The sequence below is a fragment of the Sus scrofa genome, chromosome 15, assembly GCF_054392235.1.
Source record: "Sus scrofa isolate SSC_HxYL_T2T_F1_AM1 chromosome 15, Sscrofa_HxYL_maternal_Yorkshire_Landrace_v2.0, whole genome shotgun sequence".
Taxonomy (NCBI): domain Eukaryota; kingdom Metazoa; phylum Chordata; class Mammalia; order Artiodactyla; family Suidae; genus Sus; species Sus scrofa.
The window spans coordinates 63499617-63524492 of record NC_139397.1 but is presented as its reverse complement, the minus strand read 5'-3'; the positions used below and the strand labels follow the sequence as shown (position 1 = coordinate 63524492).

Genomic DNA, 24876 nt, shown 5'->3' with positions numbered 1-24876 from the left:
CAGTCTTGGCTAGGGTTGACGAATCCAGTGTGGAAACTGTGAGATAGGTTTTACTCTGAAATTCCATCAATCCTCATGTTTTCTTATTTCAGCCCTAAAATTATCTTGATTATCTATATCCTTTGCATCTCTAACTGTAATCCCAGTCCAAGCCACCATCTGCTCTTTGTAGACCAGTGCTGAGAAGGCCTTTGGGAGTTCCCTGGCAGCCTAGTGGTTAAGGACTTAGTGTTGTCACTGCTGTGGCTCGAATTACTGCTGTGGCATGGGTTTGATGCCTGGCCTGGGAACTTCTGCAAAAGAAAGAAAAAGAGATGGCCTTTGACCTGGTCTTCCCACATCACTTGTCCCTCCTTATCTATTCCTATATACGTAGAATGACGTATCCAAAATGAAAATCTGGACTTTGCTTCTCTTCGGTGGTTTCTCATTGTCTTTAGGAATGAGATCAAAATCTGTAACAGTATCCTTCATTGTGTGGTCCCTGCATCTCACGAAAGTCCTCTGAACTTAATGTTGTATTCTATCACTTCTGCAAATATGCACCATACTTCTTTTCCTGCCTTGGACCTGTGCGTGTACCTAGAATGTGCCCCCCTTCTTATATTTGTCTAGTAAATTCTTCCTATGTTCCATGAGTTCTCCAAAATGCAACTCAAAGTACCCTGGATTACCAAGATATAAATGGCTTTGTATTTGATTAACATAAAAAAAAAGTCCAGCTTCTCATGATAAAGAGTGAACAACTCTTTTTAAACAAAATATGTTTATCATGTGGTCTTTTGGAAAGCTGATTTATCAATGAAATAGAAACATTTTAATGTCTAATTACTTGCAAGTAAGAGAAACCCTTTTAAACCAAAGAAAGACAAGAAAATTCCTAGTAAGGAACCATGAAACAGAAGAAATATAAGAGAGTATGTGCTGTGCATCCTCTGATGGGACTGGAGCCGGGATGGGACGTCTCTGTTTCCTTAGGTGGCCACTCTCTCTACTGCCCTCTGCCCCGGGTCCTGGGAGCTGTTGCCTTGGCTCCATCCTCTGCACAAAGGCTTCCTGGAACTCAGTTCTGCCAAATCTGGGTACTCCGGTTCTAAAGCCACATCTCAGCTACAGTGCTACAGACTAGCTGACCAGAGTCCCTGGGTCTGGATTTCCTGTCACAGAAAGAGTGTCTGATTGGTTCAGCTCGAATCAGTTTCCTCACTAGTCCAGGAAGTGGGGTCATCAGGAACAAACTTGGCCATTACGTGGGGGGTGGGAGAGTGAGATAGTTCTCAAAGAAGTGAATAAGTGCAGATAATGGACTCAGGAGACACTTGAAAGGATTTATCCCATAAAAACATAAGAACCATAATTGTAATAAATTTAAGCAATATCATGTCAATTAGAGGATACATATGTGTGTGTATATATATATGTATATGGCACATACGTGAGATATACATGATACATATGATATGTATACTTGTATATGCATATTTATATATCATATATATCATGATCCTACAGGGTACACAGTGATATAGTAAACACTTGTGGTGCCCATTAAACAGTAAAACTCTCCTCAAGGACCACATGTGTGAGATGCAAGAAAAAAATGAGGTGTCGATTAATTGTAGGATGGATAGGATAAATCAGTGCAATACATATTTCCACCTCATATCTGCTGAGTGCCTTTGATGTGCATTGTGCCTTCACAGATTCATTAATTAGAAAGTTGTGTTGCTGGATGGGTCAGGCATTGTGCTAGACATCAGAAAATTAGTGAAATTAATAAGGAAGCCTTCCTGCAGGAGGCAGATCTTGAGCTGTGTTTGAAATGCCAAATGCTTTAACAGCTGGCGTCCTGTGATCTGCATGAATAAGAGATAATTAAGACAAAGCCAGGCAAAGCGGGTGAGAGGAAAATGCTGGTTGGCTTTCCCTCATGTGAAATTTACATGGCGACTGGTCCATCATTCAGTCACTTTCTTAGGTGTTCTAGAACACCCTCCTAGACCTGGCATTGTAAGGATTGCTTTATGGCTCCTATGTCCGTTACATTAATAGGGCTTGGGAACTTCGATGTTATTCATTGCAGCTGCCAATCAAGTACCTGCGTAGAAGCAAGACAAACATAACAATCAATGCTAAGCACCAGTATTCAGCAACTCTGGCAGGACGCACTGCAGGCTTTATGAATGTGTGAGAGCGAATACACAGAAGCTTGGGAAAAGGTCATTGGTGTTTTTGGAGCAATAAATCAAGTACAGAAAGATTTGCATTTTGGCTGTATAACATACAGGACTGGATTAAAGGGAGAGAATACTTTGAAGTAATATTTCTCTGCTGACTTGTTTTATTAGCTTCCTTTAAACACGTTACATTATTGCTTATAGAATTTCATTTACTCGGATTGGCAGCTTGATAAATACGTCTATTGGCGATGATTTGGATTGCTCTGGGCATTAATATTATTAAAACCTGTCACAAGGAAATGTCTGAAAGATGACTTACTGTAAAGATTACAGCATGAAATAAATCATCCATTGGTATTTGTTACCATTTATGGCCTCTTGGAGCTGAGTCAATCCCTTTTTATGTTGCATTATTTTTCAAGTTTTTATAGCCTTCCATTATATATTGCTGTCAGGAAGGAACAGATGGGGTGTCGAACATGAGCTTTCTGAATAATTCCCACCCTCCAGTTATTTGTATGAAGGGCAAGTGCAAAACTGTGCATTCTCAAGCAGAAAAAAAGGAGAGCGGGAGAGGTGGAGAAGCTGCTGTTGAGGAAAAGGGATCCCTTTTGTCAGATGGTTTAGGCCAATTCCACCAGCTGGTTGGAATCCCTGACTGGCAGTCACCCTGTTTGGGTTTCAGGCAAGAGATGAGGTGGCTGTATTTGGCTCCAGCCAGCCAACAGATGCCATTTTCAAAGGCATTTTCTCAGAATGCCTCTTGCTGAGACATCTCTGTGTTTGGAGGTGAATGTGTCATACTCTCTTCCCAGAAAGCTGAGAAATTTGAAAGAAAGAAAGAAAGAAAAATGGGAGAACAAAAAGAAAGACATCAAAAGGATTTAATCAGGATTTAATACTTTTTGAGTGAGTGATGAATGTGCAAGCAACTTGTGGGGGTGGGGAATGAGCAAAGGATTCTGTGCAATCTGAATTGTTGGGCAGGACCCTTGGAATCAATCTAAATGGAATCAAAGGCACCCCATGTACAGCACAGGGAACTGTATCCAGTCTCCTGGAATAGACTGTGAGGGAAGATAATGTAAGGAAGGGAATGTATATATATGTACGGCTGGCTCGCTTGGCTATATAGCAGAAAGTGGCACAACATTGTAAATCAATTATATTTTAATTAAAAAAAAAAGGTAAAAAAAAAAAAGAAAAGGTGCCCCATGGAGGTTTCCAGGCCCCTAATTAAGGTTTTCAGGCCCCTCATGGAGGAGGCAGAAACAGAGGTCTCCAAGGCCTTGTACCCTTTGGAGCTTGGTGTGCCTTGGAGCTCAGTGTGCCTTTAGCTTTCCTCTTCCTCCTCCTCTGATGGACCTGGTAAGGTGCCTAATTGTCACACAAACCCCTTATCAGAGTCCTGAGGCTCTGCCACCATTGGAGGAGGTGAGAAAACTAACCCACTACAAAGCCCACCAGTTTTTTAAGAGGAACCGTCTGTGTGTTTTCCTCAGTCACCCTCCCACTCATGGCTGCATCCATCCTGAGCAGTTGTATAAAGTACCAGCCTGTTGTAGAGGATCACATGATAGACATAGGCTGAGTGGCTGGAACCCAGGTTCCTTGCCTACCATCTCAGGATGACTTTGAGTCCCTTAATTTTGCATCATCCTAAATTGTGGTAAGAATATTTTTCCCACTTACCTCATGGTATTGCTGCAAAAAGTCAAATCTTACCACACACATGCACACACACGCACACTCTTTAAAGTTTACTGGCTCCTACATCTGTCAGAAGTAGATATTTTAATCACCATGTTGCAACCAGACTCTTACCTTCCCTCCTATAAAGCTCTACATTTTCTCCAGTTTATCACTCTCTTATTCATCTCTTCGTCCCCAGATCCCTTAATGTCAAAACCTTCCTCTGCCATCTGTTAAAATTGTTACCTTACTAGGAGGGAATCTGTAGACAAATAATCTGAGTTTCAGCAACGCCTGCCCACAATCAGACCCATCCTCTCATACCGAGCCTCCAGCTCCCTTGGCCATCCTCCATTCTTCCTCTGTGTCATCTTGCCAAGGACCTTCTATAAAGATTCTGTTTGTTGATTCGTCACATTTGCATAAGGATGCCGTCTGGAGACACCTAGGTAAATGCTGACATTCACCAGCCTCACCTGAATTAGGCAGGGCTGAGAAGGGCTGCTTCATTCTGGGCCACATTCACAGCTTTTCCATCTTTCATCTGAGGTCTCACGCTCTAGCAGCACAGAAAGTTTTCTGCCCTTAACCCAAGGAGAGAGTTGATAAAGACAGTGCATTAGTTATTCAGAGTCCAATTTCTATATCCCTGTAAGAACTGCGCCTCTCTCTCCTCCACATTCTGCTTCCCCCATTGTGCCCTGCAAAGGAACGTGTCTATCAGCTCTATCCTCAACCCGACTGCACTGGCAGTGCTTAACCTCTACAAACTAATATGTAAACATGCAACTCTTGAATGTTAACATCTGTCTATAAAGCAGGCTTTTCATTTTTTCTCTTTCTTCCTCTCTCCCTCCCCCTCTCCATTTTTATATCCCTCCCTTCTTTTCTCCCTGCTTTATTGTTTATAAATATTATTTATGTTTGCCTTCCCAGAGGTGTAATGAGTCAAAGTTCTTAGCCTTTTTTGGGTAGGCATCGTGATGTCTGTTTCCATATAGCAGCTCTCTTGTCACAGATGAGGCCATGATTCACCAAGCTGAGCAGTCAGTGACTTAACCTTTTCTTTACTCTGCAAACTAAGCATGGACCTGCCATCGAGGTCGTCTCACCCAGTCTCATGCTGAGAAACCTCTGATGTTCTCCAGTTTCCCCATCAGTGCATGACCTTCCATACATTAAAAAAGAGAAACTTGGAGCTTAGCTGTCTTATTCACTGGCACTCTCTACACTAAAGCCACTATCTATAGAATTGGAGAGGAGATGTGTCATGATCATCTAAAGCTCCTTCAAAATTTAAATTATCACTTGCTCCTGTTCCAGTTGCCAGATCTTGAAACATCCTCATAGTAACTGTTTTCTCCTTGTAATGCATTGCCTTTTCTGGAGAGAAAGGATCCCCCCGATGGTAATTATCACATTTCTTTCTCTGACCAATTCCAGGATAATACTCATACAGCATTTGCAAATCTTTCTTCTCCTGGTTTTAACTCTCATTTAAACAGTTATCATAAATCAGCCAAAATCATTAAGGCATTCATTAAGCCGTCTTAAAGGTTTGTGTGTGTGTGGTGGGGTGTGTGTGTATGTTGTGTTGCATGTAGGGTCAAGAAGAGATGCAGTATAACCCAGAATGACCTGACATAATAAAGTTTCATCGTAATGTCTAATTACTGTTACTCACCTCTATTATTAATTCCACAATTCCAGCACATAAAATAACTTAATCATTTTATGAATTTGCATGACTAATGGAGTGAGTTCTGATAGAATAAGGATAAGTTTCATAATTAGGTTTTGCCGGGAACTTGTGCAAACCAGTCTATTTATAATTTGGTCAGCTCTTGATTTTTAATGAGGGCACCGAGAGTGACTGAAGCCTCTGGCAGCATTCACTTCATGTTTTAATTACCCACAGTAATTCTGACAATTACATACATGTCATAAATCACATCATAATGACCCATAAAGAAAGTATATTTAATTACTGAAGGGTGAGTTCTCAGATTAGACAGGTGGATGTGATGGGCTGAGATGTGAATGAGATGTGAAAACTGAGCTGCCTGATTCCATGACATGGAGGAACCAGCCTCTGAAACTTGTATTATAGAGAATGAGGAAAGACAGCTCCAAATTTCCAGTTTTAGCTCCAACACATAGAGCTTTGGGGTCATCACTCCTCCCTTTACAACAGGAAAGAACTGAATAAACTGAAAATTAAAGGCTTTTTTTCACCCATCATAGAAGCGAGGTTGCAGGGCAAACCTTCACCTTAGACTCTGCAGTCACAGTTGAGGTCTGCTGTCCTGGGGAAAAGGCCACTGGAGCCATAAACTGGTAGGAATACTTAAATAATATTTATTACTTACTGGAGGTTGAGTGTGGTCAAGGTGAAGAATGAGAAACTTGGGACTAGAGGCTTAGAGGAAACTTCACACTTTGGGGGTTTTACCTCCAGGAACTCTACCAAATTCTCACAGGGAAGAGGCAAGGAAAATTCCCTGAGTAACTTTGGGAGAGGGAGAGGAAGAGGAACTATTGTAATACACCCAGAGGATTCTCCATAACAAAGGTCTACTCTCTAGGGAAAAAGTGTTTTTTCCAAGGCTTTATCCCACATGAGAGAATGACCTTTCTCCCACTCTATCCTCTTTTGGCTTTCCTATTTCACCTGAGGGGAACTGGTAGAGATAAAATACACTCTTAAAGATTGAACCTGCAAGATACAGGGCCCCTGAAAAGCTGAGATTTAATCACAAATTATATAATCTTCCCTTCTCCCACACATTACTACCATAGCATCAGGGCTCCAGTAGAACAAGAGTGAGTTATGGTTGAAAGAACTTCAAAATGCTGACTATTCAAGTAAGAGTTCATAGAAAAATCCAAAGGCAATAAAAGAGACAAAACCAAGAACATTAGAGGAATTTGAAGCCTCTGGAAACTACAGCTATAGCCAACATTAAACAGAGTGTTAACTGCTAGCCAGATTAACATAAAACCTCAAACTATGGGTCTGTTTACCTTAGTCCCTATTATCTATTACATCATATCCCACTGTGAAAAAATATTTACAAAGCACGCTAAAAGGCAAGGAAAAACACTCTATGAAGAGACAAAGCAAGTATTAGAATAAGACTCAGATGTGTCATCATTGGAATTATTAAGGGATTTAAAATAAGAATGATTGATATGTTAAAGGTTGTAAAGAAAAAGGCAGGCAATGTGGAAAAAACAAATGAGTAATATGAACAGAGAGATGGAATCTCTAAAAAAGACTCAAAAGGAAATGCTAGAAATTTAAAACACTGTAGCAAATAAAAAACATCTTGATAGGCTCACCTGTGGACTGGACAAACTGAAGAAAAAAAATAAGTAAGCTTGCAGACATGTCATTGGAAATTCCCAAACTGATCTTTTTTTTGTCTCTTTAGGGTGCACTCACGACATATTGGGGTTCCCAGGCTAGGGGTCAAATCGGAGCTGTAGCCCCCAGCCTAAGCCACAGCCACAGCAATGCCAGATCCGAGCCGAGTCTGCCACCTACACCGCAGCTCACAGCAGCGCTGGATCCTTAACCCACTGAGCAAGGCAAGTGATTGAACCTGCGTCCTCACGGATGCTAGTCCATAACCACTGAGCCACAATGGGAACCCCCCCAAAAGAGAAACAAGAAGGATTTAAAAAAAGAACTATATTGAATAAATATAGGACAATTTCAAAGTGAGTAATATATGCTTAATTGGAATGTGAAGAGAAGGAGAAAATGGATAAGAAACACTTGAAGTTAATATTGGCTGAGAACTTTTCCAAAATTAATGACAAATCACAGATTCAGAAAGCTCAGAGAATACCAAGTACAATAAAGACAAAAATATCTACAACTATGCACATCATATCCAAACTGCTAAAAAAGCAGAGATGAAGAGATAATTGTGAAAGAAGCCAGAGGAGGAAAAAAACAAAACAAAAAACAAAAAACAAAAAACCCCACCTCAGGAGAAGCAAAGGTAAGAATTAACAGTGGTCTTTTTTTCTCAGAAACTGTAATAAAGAAGAGAGTGGAGCAGTTCTCCTGTGCTACATTGGGTTAAGGATCTGATGCTGCCTCTGCAGCAGCTTGGGTTGCTGCTGCAGTGTGGGTTCGATCCCCAGCCTGGTATAGTGGGTTAAGGAACTGGCATTGCCAAAGCTGTGGTGTACATTGCAGCTGTGGCTCAGATTCATTTCCTGGCCTCTGGAACTTCCATAAATCACAGGTGCAGCCAAAAAAACAAGCTTGAATAACTATATATATTCATTTTAATCAAAGAAGATTCCAAGCAAGGAAAATTATCATGCATAAAGAGGGGCATTACGTAATGATAAAGAAGTGGCCTTAAAGATAATTCTAAATGTGTATGTACCAAAAAACAGAGCATCAAAACACAGGGAGCAAAAAAATTGTTAAAATCGAAAGGGGAAATAGACAGATCCCAGTCTCCAAGTAGGAGACTTCATGACCCCCTTTTCAGTAATTGATCAAGTTAGCAGGAAAAAATTAAGGATATAGTTGGTTTGAATAGAACTATCAGTCAACTTGTTCTAATTGACATTCTTTAGAATACTCCAGCAATAGCAAAATGCACATTCTTAAGTGCACAAAATAGATTACGTTCTGGGTGATGCTGCCTCCAGTTACTCTTTGCATTTCCTAGGTCAAAGAGAGTTTATTTAGAGAATATTTCTTGGAAAATAGGATTTATCAAATTTGTTAATAAATCACAGTCATATTCAACCGGCTATCCTGAACTTTCCCCCCACCAGGAATTTGGGGGCTTTAGATAATTTCTTGGTTTGTTCTTGTATATATCCTATGGTACTCATCAGGTGGATTTTTATTACTTTAAAATTCACCTGTTGTGGAGTTCCATTTGTGGCTCAGTGGATTAAGAACCCTACATAGTGTCTATGAGGATGTGGGTTTGATCCCTGGCCTCACTTGGTGGGTTAAGGATTGGTGTTGTCACAAACTGTGTAGGTCACAGACGTGGCTCCGATTTGGTGTTGCTGTGGCTGTGGTATAGGCCAGCAGCTACAGTGTAGACTGGCAGCTACAGCTCAGATTTGACCCCAGCCCAAGAACGTCCGTATGCCTCAAATGCAGCCATAAAAAGAAAAAAAATAAAATAAAATTTTTTATTTATTATTGTCCCAGTTTGTAGGGGATGAGGGCACAGCTTTCTATAGTTACCATGTACCTACAAGTAGATGGTGAATTTCCCTAGCATCATGTAAGATGAAAACAATAAAGAAGTTGAATTTTAATTTTGATTTTGAATTTCTTGATAGTAGAAATGGCCTGGACTTATTATTTCTTAAACCAATAACGTGCAGCAATGCAACCGGTCAAGTTTAGAGATACAATCAATGGCTCTCACCAGCTACTCACCCTCCAATCAGTAAGATGACAGACATTTCTTGGGAACTCAGTGGAGGTCCTCTGTACTTGCCATGTGCCAAACACTATGCTTGATGCAGGGTCATACACATAATCTCTGCTCTCTTGGAACTCCGTCAAACGTATGGAATCCTTAGAGAGGGAATGTCAATTGTCTCTTATATTTATAAATCTCAGTATCATATGATATATATATTTATATAATAGTTTCAAGGTATTTTCAGTTTCAGTGAGTCAAAACTCTTATTAGAGTGAATCATTCTGAAGAGCTTTGCTTAGAACTTATCTAAGCTTCATTATTGTTCACATACTTTTAGAGGAAAATAACCCTAGTAACATCATAGACACTTTTCCTGAATCTTTATGGAAGAAAGCATTGAGTATAATTTAACTTCTGGATTATTCAGTTATCATTATGAATGTCAGTGTTTCTACGTGTCCTCAGTACTCAGTACAGTTATAGTTAATTGGAGGAGTAGTTGACCCTATGAGAAGAGAAAGTAGAATACCTCACTTTCTCCCTTCTGTTGACAACTTTGTTCATTTTTTAGTGAAAACTTATTGAGATATAATTGAGGTGTAATTCACATAACACACTTGAATAAAGAGTGCCAATAAAATGCAATTATATAATCAGAATATAATCTCCTCAATTATATAATCTAAATTTCCCACAGAAACAAACAAACAAAAAAATAGAAGCTAAAAAGAAAGAGTAGAATAAAATAATTATTAAGACACCTGAAACTTGGTGTGGTTAGACTTTTGCCCTGGAATCATGAGTGAAAGAGAGTGGGTTCCTGGCAGATGGTCAAATTGAAGCGATTGGAAGACGATTTCACAGAACATGTAGTTTCTTTATTCTTTCAGAATGATGAGAGCTCAGGCAGAACTTAAAATCCACTACTTCCATGGAGATTTTTATAGGGAAGAGAAAGAGATGCTAGGAAAGAATTTGCATTCTTGCAAAATAAGTCCAGAAATGACTCACCAGAAAGTTAAATATTTCTTATATTTGTATTAAGTAACAGTATAATTCTAAGCAGATGCCACTTTAATCTACAAAAGGCAGAGCTTCCTAGCTGAAAATCTTGACAGTGCATTATTTTGGGTCATCCGTTTGGTCTTCAAGTGCAGTGATGAGGGACCTGCTTGCATTCCCACCTGCTGGATGACTAGTGGTGGACCATGGGGAGATCTTGTTCCTGCCATGAGACATAGCAAGAAAGATGCAAGTCACAATCTGATTATCAGCATACGCAGTGGTTCCATAGTCCAGGAGACATTCAGGTGGGACATAAGAAGGAATCTTATTGCCGAAAAGGGTGTGAGTGTGTGTGGTTTTTAAATTATAGGAAGGTTTGTAGAATCTTTTTTTTCTCTGTCTATGTCTTTGTCTCTTTCTCCCTCTCTCCTATAAATGGCTGCAACTAAGTAGACAATATTGACAAGGCAGTGTATGACTTTCAAAACTTTCCTGATGGGGCTTAGTCAATAGTGTTTCATGATGGGGCATCTGGGCAGTTTCTTGATGCAACAAGTCTCAGCTTCCAGAAATCCAAATATGAGTGTCACCTATATGGTCACCCATAAGAAAAGTCAAATCCTTGATGTGCTGTAGAAACTTACTTTCAAATTAGAGGTGACCAGACAATATGGACATTCTTCCTCCTTTCCTAGTGTTCTTACTCATCTTTATTTAAAGAGCTAAAACACAGGGAACATCTCAGTAACAGTGCTTAAGACCCTCTTCCCTGTTAAATTCATCTTCCTCTGTGACTCCTGTCTCCCACCTAAAAACCCCAACTCTTACTTCTCATCTCTAAAAACAACCTAACTCATAGTTCCCATTGCAGCTCAGCAGATTAATAACCCAACATGGTCTCTGTGAGGATGCAGGTTCGATTCCTGGTCTCTGTGACGTGTAAGTCGTAGATGTGGCTCAGACTTGGTGTTGCCATGGCTGTGGCGTAGGCTGGCAGCTGCAGCTATTTGACCCCTGGCCCAGGTACTTCCATATGCTGCAGATGTGGCCATAAAAATTAAAAACAAAAAGAAAAAAAACAAGAAAACATTCTTTTTTCTCACGTTATCATGCATGATAACGTGAGAAAAAAGAATGTATACATATATGTGTAACTGGGTTGCCATTGCTGTACAGTAGAAAATTGACAGAACACTGTAAACCAGCTATAGTGGGGAAAAAATAATTAAAAAAAAACAAGAAAACAAAACAAAACTAACCAAAAAAGCTCAACGTTTTCTTTTTTGTGACAAGCAGAAAGTCTGTCTTGTTACCGGGCATCGTATTGGTGGAAACAGAATGAGTATGATTCTATAGAGGCTATGTATGGAATGTGGGGTAAAGTTAATGAGAAACTATGAAACACTAACCACAGCCTTTTCCCTCCCACCAGAGAGCCCTCATTCTAACTTTTCACCTTTAATTAAGATAGGCCACTTTTTTCAAAATAGCCATCCTGTAACACACAGAGCTGGGGAGAGCTCGGTGTCATGACTAATCTCCAGTGGTCTCCATCTCCATTATCTCCATCGCTTCTTGACAGGTCATGGGTGCCAAGTAAAACGTTGTAACATGCAGGATGCCTTCATTCCACAGGCTTCCCTCTGGTGATGGCTTCCAGATGTGGGGGGATTTTTAAAGGCCATGGCCCTCGCCACATCATTAGGTCCTTCCAACGTTTCCAGAAATCCATAATCACCAGCACTCTAATAATTTGTCTCCATTTTGACATTTAGCAACAGGAATTTCAGAGAAATTAAGGAATGTGGATAAGAAGCTTCAAAAATCACACCCTATTTCCAGGGGAAAAAAATCCGGTAGTCTTCATATACCCTGCAATTATGTTATTTCCTTTGCACAGTTTGTGTAACTTTCCATGTGGTATCCCTCCCTGTCTTCCTCTCTCACACACACAAGCACCAGCACACGTGCATACTCACCCCTGTAGCATTTTGATGGATGCTATTTTTTACAGTCCTAATTTCTTTAGGTGGGTGGATTATTAGTAATTGTTAAGGCCAAGCCTCTCACTCTGCCGCATAAGGAAAGCATTTCTGTCATGCTACTCTCTGACCCTGGCTCAATCTCTTAAAACCTTAAAAAGTACATTAGTACAATGAAAAATGAGCCAATGGTCAGATATTTCAAATTTCTACTTCCCACCTCCACACCTGCCCCTCAAAGTAAAACAAAAGTCTTTTGAAATTTGCATTTGTTTCCTGTAATATGTTTTTTTAAGTTCAAAGGTATCAGAGTATCTGACTTAATCGCTCGGGTCCTAGTCCCTGAAACAGGGAAGACTGTATCCTAAACTAAGGGAGCAAAATATTTTTCATTTGGATCAACTTCTGTGTTTACGGTGTCATTTGGTGTTTAGAAAGTGTCGGGAGGTGTGGGAAAGGGCACCTGAAAACACAACCTCATGCTGAAAAGGTTAGGGAGGAACTTAATCCCCTGAGAGGTGGCTCTGGCCTTGTGCCCTGGGCTTTTCCGCCCAGGATGCCAACTCCAGCCTTTATTAAAGGTACCTACTGCTCTGGGTCATGCCCCATTTGTCCTCACATTGTAGGAAATGATAGGAAATCCCAAATGCAATATCCATGAAATACAAAGGAATTTAAATGAGGGTTCACCTGGGGGATGATGAAGAAGAGGGAAATTGTCTTTTTTTATCTCTCTCCTTGATCTTCCGTCTGGTAATAATTTGAAGTTCTGTGATGCCTCCACGAATGCGTTCACAAAACAGCGCTCTGCAAAGAATGTGTCATCAGAAATAAAGCAACACTTAGCAAAGAGACGCTCAAATGTGAGTTCAGATGCTCCATCTAAGAGAAACACCGTTCTCTTCGTGTCTTCACCTGGACTGGGGCCATTCTGACCTCGGGTCTGGCATCTAAGGTGGGACAGTGGAAAAAAATGTCTTTGCAGAGATTTTAAATTGTAAATGTTGAAAACAGAGGCCATGGATTTGATAGCCTCCATCTGGAAAGCAGTATTTAAAGGCAAACAGAACGCCCTACTCACAGCTGGTTGAGTCTCCAGGAGAACACATTTGACATTCTCCTACATAGAGTGACATAAGATTCCACTAAATACAAAGATATCCTGAAGTTTAACACATCTCTTTTTAAAAACATCCTTTTCACATTTATTTTAATCATACCTACTCTCTTGACCATTAAAGTTCCTCAGTGACTTCATGAGGACTCTTCCTTTGCGAAGAATTAGAAGACAGGAACCAGAAGCAGGTTGGAAGATATAATTCACTGGAACTCCCTGTCTTAGAAGATTCAGGGCCACCCATCTGTCCTTTCTTTCACTGAACATCAGCCAAACTTACCTATAAACAGAGAAGGGTGGAAGGTTTCCTGGGCATAGCCTTACAAGGTTGAATTCTTCCTTCCCACTTCTTCCCCCATCTCTAGGAGCTTTTCACATTAGCAGGGCAAAGTATCCTGACTCTGGCAGTAGACTGACTAGGGTCAGTACTAAAGTCTCCTGTCCTGGGCCACTGGAGTCCTAAGCCAACCGGAAGCGTCAGTCACGCCAGCTGCCCCACAGTGGGCTTCTTCTTTCTCTCCTTCCCTAAGGTTTCCCACCTGCGACCAAGAGGGCCTGGGGCCTGGGCGATCACCAGCCTACAGTCAACATAGGTCATGTCCTATGAGATATTTGTGCCACACTTTCTCACTTTTTACCTGGTAAAGGAGTCTCAGCCAGGAGGTCTGGTCAAGCTGAGGAGGGAGATGGAGGCACGGAGTCTGGTGCTTGCTTTTCCCTTCTCATGGAAAAGGATGTGTTCACAGAGCCCTTACTAACCGGAGCTGGGCCGTACCTTTCACCTTCCTGAGATCCTTTCATGGTTCTTGGTCCTGATGGCTTCTCAGCTCACAGGAGCCCTTTTCTTCTTGTTCATGCACAGGTCCCTAGGTGAATGGACTGCAAAAAATTACTGTTTTGTGCCATAAGTTTCCCTCCCAGGTGAAAATAATGTTTTATAAAGAGTAAATGGCAACCAGGTGACACCCTAAAAAATGCAATCACAGCCGTGGTCATAAAGACTCATATTCTGAAGTTTGGCTCCAGCATGTGTGTGTGTGGGTAGAGGTGTCTGTATGTGTGTGTGCTTGAAAAAGAGGAGGAAACAGAGATTATGCGTTCCCTCACATTCCCACGTTTTAGATGATGTCCCCTTTCCCAGAACACTAAAGGTGGTGGTCAGAATCGATGATAAATGACTATTTCCAGGTTAAGTCTGAACTGTACAGCCCCGTCGCTATGTGTATGGAAAGTCCTTGGAGAGAAGGCCACTGGGGCCTGCAGGATACAGGATCCTCAGCAGCACTAAAGGCATCCTGGGACAGAGGATTTTCCCTCCGTTTTTGGTGAGAACTTGATCACGGCTTTCAAGAGGCAGCTGCAATGAATTTTCCCAAAGATTGAACCAAGAAGGGCACTGAAGCTCCTGGACACAGGAACACTCCCCTCCCCTCCTCCCCAACACTTGGCCAAGAGAGTTTTCCTTCTTCCCTGTGCTAAGACTTTATGAAATGTTATTTTTATTCAACTCAGGTCTTGTGAAAAAAAAAAATATTATTCTGCCTCCAAGCCAGAAAACTCTCTTCTAAGAATTGACAAGCCACCTGTGGAGTTTTAAAGAGGTTTCACATGGAATGGTCACACGCCAGGATTTCTCAACACATCCAGAAATGAGGCCCGTGAAAACAGAAGAGGAACTGTAGGTGCCTTTCAAACATTCAGATAGGTGTTATGAACAGTGGAGAATCTCGCCCATTGGCAGATCCTTCTCAAGAATAACTGGGATCAAGTTTGTTTGTTGGAGGAGATGATGACAACAGACTTAACACTCTTGGAAATCATGCTTCCTGACCAGGCGCTGAGACCTTTTTAGTGAAGGCTTCCCTGCATGATGTGATCTCTGTCTCATCAGAGCCACCATTGGAAGCCAAAGGCGCAAGGGCCCTTGTTTATATTTTCCTTTAAGTGATAGGACTTGTACAGGATGAGTTGCCATGGGCACAGGAGAAGGAAAGTTCTCTATAGAATGGTTCCAGAAAGCAGAGGGGAAAGAGCCTGCCTTCCTTAGCTGGGACATAGTCAAGTTTGTGCCCACAAGATTTTTGCTTCATGATTATCAAAGCAGTCTGAGGAAAGGCAGCTGTCAGCAGAGAAAGCTGCTGGCTTCCTTCATGTGTTGCATGAGCAGATGGATGGCTGCAAAGCTGATCTCACCCAGCACATTCAACCTATCAGCTCCAAAGGTGAAAGTTGAGACCTGACTCTGAGGACATTGCAAGGTTCAAAGCCACCTGGGTTTCTCCCAGGTAGAAGTACCACACTTTGCTTGGACATTAGGAAGTCTATCTTTTGATCAGAACCAATTCCACCCTCATCCCAAACATGCTTTGCTGAGGGTCCTGTGAGATAACTCCCACCTCATTTCCTGCCAGGCTCTCTTACACAGAAACCCCCTCGCCCAAGAGGCTTTTCCCTGTGGTCAGAATGTGACTTTTCTTTTTTGCCCTGAATGGATGATGCCCTGCAGACTCAGCCTCTTCCTCCAACAGAATCGGCCTTTATGTTAGAATCCTTGTTTCCAAATTCTAAGACTGCTAGTGCTGTACATTCTCATGGATGATTTATTAGTCTCTTTGGGGAGGTATATTTCTGCAAGGATCATGTCATTTGGAAGGCATATGGCAGAAGGGTGCTTTAGTTAAGGGCTGGTGAATGAAATTGCATCAGGTTTTGCTTTGGCAAGGATACCAGATGGATGCCTTTATGATGAAGTGGGTCTCCTCTAGCCTTTTCTTTCATGCAGGTCTCCAACAGGTGTTTCCTCTAAGGCATATCTGTTTTCCATGGCATCAGAATGGAGAAAAATGTTGTCTATGACAGCTTGTGTACATAGATCATGCTTTTATTAAGATAGAAAAGTATATAGTGATTTATTTGCTACTCTGAGTCCAGTTAAGATGTGCTTGGGAAAGAATCCTCTTCCATTTGCCAAAAGGGCATTTAATTTCCAGACCAAGGACTCTATGAGTGGTGGGGTGGGGAGAGGGAGAATTAGAGGGAGTGGCAAAAGACCAGATGAAAGTGAGCAGACAAAGAGCAGAGGCAGTTGTTGCATAGACTTAGGTGCTGAGGGCAGAGAGCAGGAAGCCACCTCCTGAAGGTACCTTGGGTACATGATGTTAGTATCTGAGGGACGGTGTCTAGGAAACTATGCATGGAGAAAAAAGGTCTTGTGAATGAGTAATATGGCCAGTTCTCCAAAGCCTGATAAAAATTAAAACCAGACTCAGGTCTCTGGCATATGCTGCTTAACAAGCTTGGCGTGAAGCCGTCCCCATGGTCCTGTCTAGCCATCACCCTTATTAGAGCCTGGATGGCTTTTAGGAGTCTGGGTTGGGGCTTAGGACTTAGGCATATTTAAACCACCAAAAGCCATGTTAATTTGAACAAGTAACCCATTTCAGTCAGGCTGAACCTTGAGGCTTACGTGACATCTTCTGGATAGGTCAATGACTAGAAACCACTAAGTCTGTTGATAGGTCTTAAATGGAGAGAAAAATAAAGGATTGCACCTAGGTGTTGGCTGATGCCATTAGCAGTTAGCCTCTCTCCTTTTCCAAACCTTTCTCCAGCACCTCAGTCCTCCCACCCCAGCTTCTCTGCCTGAGTCCACTCTCTATTCTATAGCTTTAGGTCTAACCTGTCAATCTAAGTTTAAAATTCCTTTGTCTGAAAAATTATGACTTAAGATAGCAGTTTAGAAACTAACCTGGTTAAAGAGAACAAAATTGCCTGTTATGTTGGAGTCAGAGTGTTTGGACCAGGAGTTGAATAACAAGCTCCATTAATTCACAGGGAAAACCCCCAACCCTTCAGCACAAAGGGCAGTAGGTCATATTACTCCCAGGATGTACTGTGAAATCTCACAGGAGAATGCTGTCATAAGCTCCTGGTTACCTATAGTATGACATAGTATAATACAACAGAGAAGGTGTTTCAAGGTGTGGTAGCAGGTGTTTTTAAATAAGTAAGTACCTAAGTAAATAGTAGAAGTTTTGTTCTCAAACAAGTATGTGAAACACTGGATTATACAAATTTTAAAGGATATCTCTTTTGCAAGACCTTTCAAAACTTTTCATATGCTAAGGTGTGGGGTAAATTTCAAAGAGGGTATATGTTTTTTAAAACTTATTTGCCTGTAGGAAACATTTCTTGAGGACATCTCCAGTTGCTAATATCCCAGGGAACATGTATTTTGGAAAAGGTATTTGTGTTAGGAGAAGGTGGAGTAATGCTGTAGTAGCAACCATGAAATCTCAGTGGCTTAGCATGACAAGGATGAATTTCTTGTTCGTGTTACATGTCCAGCACTGGCCAGGGAGGCAAGGGACTTGGCTCCACATAGTCCCTCATGCACTCTGGCTGGTCATCTCTGCAGGTTAGGAGGGAGCCTGAAGGGACTCCTCCCAACTTCAGCCACCACTTCTCACATTTCATTGGTCAGAAATAATCGCATGACCCCACCAAACCACCCATCTACTAAGGCGGGAAAGGAAAATTAGAAAGTGTGAGCACCAGTAGTCTCAACCTTAGCATTATTGTCAAGTGTCAGCTCTACAGTCTGTTAGCTCTTTGATGTTTATCCATAAACTAAGGAGTGTGCTTTAAAGTCTCTGAAAGAGACGGAAATGCTCACTAGGTATTTCAGATGCTTTGCATGTTCCTCAGCACCATAAAATCAGCAGAAGCCATGTGATCCTTCCTGGCCAATGAATGTGAGCAATGTGACTCACTGTGTTGCTTTGGGCCAAGGCAGTTAAAATCCTGGGCTTGTCTCTCAAGGCTCTTTCTCTTCTCTTGCTTTAATGACTGGGGAGGGCATGTTCCAGGGGTGTGCCCTTCAGGTGGTAGAGCCTCTGTCCCTCTAAGACTCTGAGTGGCTTAGTGGAGCAGAGACAGCTGTTCACCAAATAAAATACATAGTGTGGGTGAGAAATAACATGTATTGGGTTAAGCCCTTGCGATTTTGAGGTTATTTTTGCAGCCTATACCTAGATGCTCTCAACTGGAACTGATCCTTTCTAACCTTAAACTTTCTGCAGTTCTTCAAAGTTTCCATTCTTTTCTCACAAGCAAATACACATTCTTTGAAATCTAAGTGGGATTTTCCAAAAATGCCTCCAACCTTTTGGTGATCGTATATTTGACATGTCAGGCATTGTGTCTGTCTGCAATACGGAGGATCACACGAAGGGCATTGCAAGACTTAGACCAAGGTTTGAGCAAATTTTAGTCAAATTCAGGCCAGCAGCAGAAGCTATTAAGAATGCCCAAAGTGTTTAATAAGTGAGGCTGTTTTCAACAGGGACCCATAAGGAAAGATATGGGAAGAAGTGGAAAGGAAAACAGGCTAAGGAGAAAGATGACTACTCATGATTTGATCTCACAGCCTTTTAAATTCTGTATTCAGGTGCACGAAACACCTCTCAGTCAGTAGCAAAATTAAGAGCAGAAATAACTACCTTCAAGGCACATCTAATCTAAGACTGGTGTGTCTGTGAAACATACACGCACACAATTCTTACTGGCTTCTGCCCAAAGCCTTTAGTACGTCTTCAGCTATGAAGACATTCAGCCTTTGGTGTCCCTTAGATGTGAGTCTCTATTCCAGAGACTCACAGACCCAAGGTCATTTCCCTTGTCACTTCCTTTTGGGCTTGAGGCTCTAATGAGTTTGACTTCATGCTTTTTTTCTACCAGGGCCCTGAATTCCCAGGCTAACTCTCCAATTCTTCATATTTAGGGCTTTTCAGTATGAAATGGAACAAGACCACCTTGATAACACTGGCATGTTTCACTGGTGCAGAGCCACCCCATTGGACAAAATGATTCTGGTAGGTGTTCTAGTACCAAATCTCAAGTAAAATAAAGCTCCTCTTAGGGTAGATTACATCCTTCCACTAGTCGTAAGCATACCTGCCCTTTCTCTTTGTAAAATATGAGTTTTGAAGGAAAAACACACCTCTCACCGGCCATGTGAATGGTACAGCCTTTTACCTAGATGTGGCATTTGACAAGGACCAAGTAGGTAATAGGTGTGGCATTTGACAAGGACCAAGTAGGTAATAGGCTGAGATTTAAAGCAGCTAGTCAGATTCTTCCACTCTGGTTTTCCCCCCTTTAATAGTTTAGCTGAGTCAGTTATTCAGAATAATGTTCTTCTGAAACTTGGCTGTTTTGCTAGTAAATCTAATTCATTTAAATGCACTAGAGAAGCACACTATTTGCAAGAACTCTGCAGTCTTGCCTTTTTTTAGAAATAAATATACATTTCCTTAATTTGTTGTTTTTAAAAAGTTTGGATTTTCTATAGTATTTTTTCTTGAAGCTCACTTTACATACACTCAACACATTAGCCAAGAATGTATCTCGTAAAATCTCACTTCTCTCACCCTCTGCAGTGTGAGTGATCCTTACAGAGAGAATTCTGTGCTTGTCTCTGTTCCCTCCTGGAGACCAGCCAGCTCAGCTCATTGCGATGTCAGCAGCTAAGGTGTAAAAGCGTTGTACCCTAATCCAGGCTCTGACATCCACTTTCTGGAACCCCATCTCGTCTCGTGTTCTAGAGTTGGAAACTCAATTATAATCTCAGTGATGACCTTGCAAGCAGTAGTTGGGAAATTTAACTGTATGCTATAAAAACCTTGTGTAATTTTTTGAGCTATGGTTAATTGATAATTATGTATTTTTCTTGCTTTCCAAAAGTAGTTTAGTTCACTTTTTCTGTTAAACACACTCACTCATACACACAATCCTGGCTCAGCGCCAGTATCCTGACGGAGTATGTTCGAGTTTTTGTAAAAGGCATGATCAATCACTTGATCAGAAGCACAAAATTGTCAAGAGCTGTCATATCAAGTGGAAAGCTATTAGGGTGGCTGAAACTCACCATTTTAGCAATTATGTCTTATTCTAAACTAAACAAAATAAACATCCGTCGAGCAGGAAACCAAACATGTTTTCAGTGGGAGGAAAATCATTAGGAAGGTTGAGAGGTTGGTTGCAGATGGAAGCTTCCAAGAGATGGAAATAACAGACACTATCTTTTACCCTATTTATTAAGCATGCAGGCAGGTGGCTAGGATGAATGCCCCAATGGAGCCTCCTGGTAAGTATAGAAGGGCTTCTAGTTTTAAGAAATTCTATGGCTTTTGAAACTGTGATTATAAAGGAGAAATGTCCAGATTGCAAAATTTGAGCCATCGTTGAACTTAGTGCAGTTTGCAGAAAAGTCAAACAGAAGTTGTCAATCTGATCCTTTGAACAAAGAGTGCATCCTCCCCTCCCCTGAGAATTACCATCCTTCTCAATTGGGAGACAGTTTTGTGCCACAGTTCTTTAGAGAAATTGCCTCTCTGGCTGTGCCCATTAATGCACTCTGCCATGTATCTTGTTCCCAATTGTTTAGTTCGACTCAGAAGAGCAATTTCTGAACTTCAGGCCTGTTACATTAAATACTGTTCAAGGCTTCATTATTCAAGTTAAAACTAATCGGATTAGCCAGAGACAATTATTTAATAGATTTAGTTAAGATTCACATCACTGCCTAGGAAGGCTCTTCAGACAAGTAGCTTCGTCCCCCTCCCAGGGCCATTCCCTTTGGCAAGAGGGCATTTTCCAGTCTATTGTAATTCGGCAAACTCAAATTGTGGAGATGTCAGATGTGACTTAGTTATCCTGTTAGATTTCAACAGCCCCTGTGTCATAGAAGCTTGTCACTTAACCCACCCACTTAACCCAGCCAAAGATCCTTTGAAATACTCTCTCTTCAGTATGCTCAGGAACACACAACACACTCCCCACAGGAAGTACTTGTAAAATACATTTATCAAGTTCTCTACCAGCTTCCAAGAGTCCACTTCTGAAAAACAGGGAATTCAATGAGATTCAGACTTGATTAATAGTTATGGAACAACAGTTATGGAGTCAGTCCCTAATCTTTCAGTATATTATTTTATTTCCACAACAGAATTAACTTTTATTTATTTTTAAATCATTTAGACTTAAAGAAATTGAGGGTCAAAGAGGTTAACTAATTTGTTCATTGTCACACACTAACACCCACCAGAATGCAAAATAAGCACTCATTTTACCCATCTCAGCACCATGAAGGAAGACCAGTGCTTGAAAGCAACCAGACAGAGGCCTACACTGTTTCCTATAGGACTATCATACCTCTCTAAAAGTTACATTTAGTGTTCTTAAAAGTCTCTTTGAATGTGGGGAAAACTTAATCTAAGTATCTGTCGCATATATTATTTTGCTTTCAACTTATAAGTAGAGGGATGTTAAAAATTGGCCACATGCATAAGAATATGGGGACATCTTCAAATACTTGGGATGAAATGGAATTTTTTTCCTTTCTTTTTTTTTTTTTTTTTTTTTTTTGTCTTTTTGCCATTTCTTGGGCCGCTCCCGCGGCATATGGAGGTTCCCAGGCTAGGGGCTGAATCAGACCTGTAGCCGCCAGCCTACGCCAGAGCCACAGCAACGCAGGATCCAAGCCATGTCTGCAACCTACACCACAGCTCACGGCAACGCCGGATCGTTAACCCACTGAGCAAGGACAGGGACCGAACCCGCAACCTCATGGTTACTAGTCGGATTCTTTAGCCACTGAGCCATGATGGGAACTCCGCAAATGGAATTTTTGTAACCTTCTAATTTATCTTGTGCACTTTTCATGGTGAATTTCCTCAACTCTGGAGTCTGTTGAATCCGTCCAGTGTAGTAGGTAGAACCATATGAAATTACCAATATGCAACCGTCTGTCCCAGAAAAAAAGGTAATTGCATATGGTTCAAACCAATATATATTTTCATTTGTGTGAAGATCTGCTGAAAACTTCAACATGTTGTACACCTTGGTGTAATTTCCAGGGCTTACCAGAAGACATAAGTTTAATTAATGGAATTTAGGATGTTTTCGTTTTTTCATGGAGTGGAACTATAGCACATATGAGGCTAAAAACATGTAATGAAAATGAGGACTATTTTCCCTGATTGGTTCAGTGCTTGAGAAAGTATGCAGATCTGGACTTTAACCGAGGCACTCCAGGCTGATAGAAAACTTTAACCGAGGCACTCCAGGCTGATAGAAAACTGAAAAAAGCTGTACAAGATACAAAGTAGAATTGCCCCACCATGGATGTTCCATTTCTTTTTATGAGTAACTTGCAAAAGTCCATGATCCTTAAGAGAGTGCTCCTGGGAGTGCTCCTAGAAGAGGTGGGATGTGGGAAGGAGCCATCTTTAAGGCACTCTCATCTTGTTTCTAAAAATGACCAGACTCTGGCCTGCTTATGCTTAGAAACGAACTGACAAGTCAAAACATGAGTTTCGGAACCACATCGTGGCATGTGTCTTTGGAGATGCCCATTCGACCCTGATGGGGCTTCGGAATTTTGTAATGCCACTGAGAGCTAGCAACTACACCCGCAAGGAGCTGAAGGACATTGTGTTTGTTGGGTCTCTGGATTACCTGCAGAGAGAATGGCGATTCCTCCGGAATTTCCCCCAGATATACTTTCTGCCTGTAAGTGTTACATAAGGGAGAGTGGATGTTTATAGTGATAGTAATCCTAACAGTACTAGGATTCATGATGATACTAGATTGATAGTAATACTAATTGCGTGCAGTTATACAGTACTTCCTGGTACCAGAAACTGTTCTAAGTATTTTACATATATTAACTCATTTAACCTTCCAGTAACCCCATGGTGAAATTTTAAAGATGTTGAACTTTAGGCACAGAGAGCGGGAGTAACCTTTCCAAGTTTATAGAGCAGATAAGTAGCAGGACTAGGATTTCAATCCAGGCATGTTTCATGTTTTCTGTTTATAACCAAGTCTTTTGTTTTTTTGTTTTTTGTTTTGTCTTTTAGTGCTTCACCAATGGCATATGGAGGTTCCCAGGCTAGGGGTTGAATCAGAGCTGTAGCCAGCAGCCTACACCACAGCCACAGCAATGCATGATCTGAGCCATGTATGTGACCCATACCACAGCTCACGGCAACACCGGATCCTGAACTCACTGAGCAAGGCCAGGGATCGAAACCGTGTCCTCATGGATATAGTTGGGTTCATTGACCACTGAGCCACGACAGGAACTCCTTTGTGATCTTTCTGTAAATAAGAGTTTCTCTGCATTTCTTTTTTTTCTTTTTTTTTTTTTTTTGTCTTTTTGCCATTTCTTGGGGTGCTCCCACAGCATATGGAGGTTCCCAGGCTACGGTCCTAATCGGAACTGTAGCTGCCAGCCTACGCCAGAGCCACAGCAACACGGGATCCGAGCCGCGTCTGCAACCTACACCACAGCTCACGGCAACACTGGATCGTTAACCCACTGAGCAAGGGCAGGGACCAAACCCGCAACCTCATGGTTCCTAGTCGGATTCGTTAACCACTGAGCCACGACAGGAACTCCTTTGTGATCTTTCTGTAAATGAGTTTCTCTGCATTTCTGAATCTGGTTCTGATGTAACAGCTCAACCTAAGCTAAGGCCTGCTAGCCTTTGTGCTCTAACTTTATTTTCTGAACACTCATCTTTTCTGGGACATGTCATGCCATGTAATTGTTCATAGGTGTATGAAAAAGAATGATTAGTTTGACATTTCTGAGAAATGGAACAATAATGCATATGGCACTGTGGTTGAATTGTATTTACTCAGAACCATCATAGGTTTGTATCCCATTATATGCCATCATTTCCCTGGATTTATTATATACATGTGTGTGTACATATATATATCTCCACATATATATGTATCTAAATAAATACACATATATTTATAATTCATAATATTATTTATAGTACATAAAATCACACATAACATGCAATTATAATATATATATTTATAATACATAATATTATAATTAGTCAAATATGTATATGTGCCATGTAAAATTCATCAAAGTATTTGACTTCTTATGAAATAATGCTGGCCATATGTAAGGAATATTTTTCAAAAATGGTTGTTTCAAGAATATTTTATTTATTTATTTTTTTAAGCCACCATAAACTTCCCTGCACCACCCCTTTACTTTAGCCCTTGGAAAGGAAGAGAAGAAAATGACCTTAAGTCTCTAGATCCAGCTAGTGTTAGGAGGTACTAGTGTTAGATTCTAAGCTACCTGAAGATGTGACCAGATCTGTCCCTGTGTCTTCACCAAAGGAAAGAAGCAGCTGCCACTTGGCTAATTCCTCCAGGGTACCAGTGAGGTCACCTACAAGCAAAGTTGTGAGGATGCAGATTTTGTTTAGAGCTAGAACTTCTCTCTCAGAATTTGTTCCTCACCACTGTCATCCTTCCTCTGACTCTTTCTCCCACTTGAGTCATCAAGCCCCCCCTGAAACTCTCCTTTGACTCATCCAGACCTGCTCACAAAAAGGGTCTGCAAAATTTAGTCACACTCAGGTATTCCTGAATGACAACGCCAG

General features: G+C 41.2%; 1 protein-coding gene across 4 annotated transcripts in view; it reads left to right on the top strand.

Moving 5' to 3' along the window:
* Positions 1-24876, top strand: part of KCNU1 (potassium calcium-activated channel subfamily U member 1) — a 610139-nt gene that overhangs the window by 562246 nt on the left and 23017 nt on the right. For all 4 annotated transcript variants that reach the window (XR_014829893.1, XM_085000044.1, XM_085000046.1 and 1 more), the window contains 2 exons: positions 19179-19269; positions 22745-22969. Coding sequence is in view for 3 of the 4 variants with exons in the window: in XM_085000044.1 (XP_084856170.1) it covers positions 19179-19269; positions 22745-22969 (316 nt within the window). In the remaining variant the exon portion in view is untranslated. The remainder of the gene's footprint in view (positions 1-19178; positions 19270-22744; positions 22970-24876) is intronic.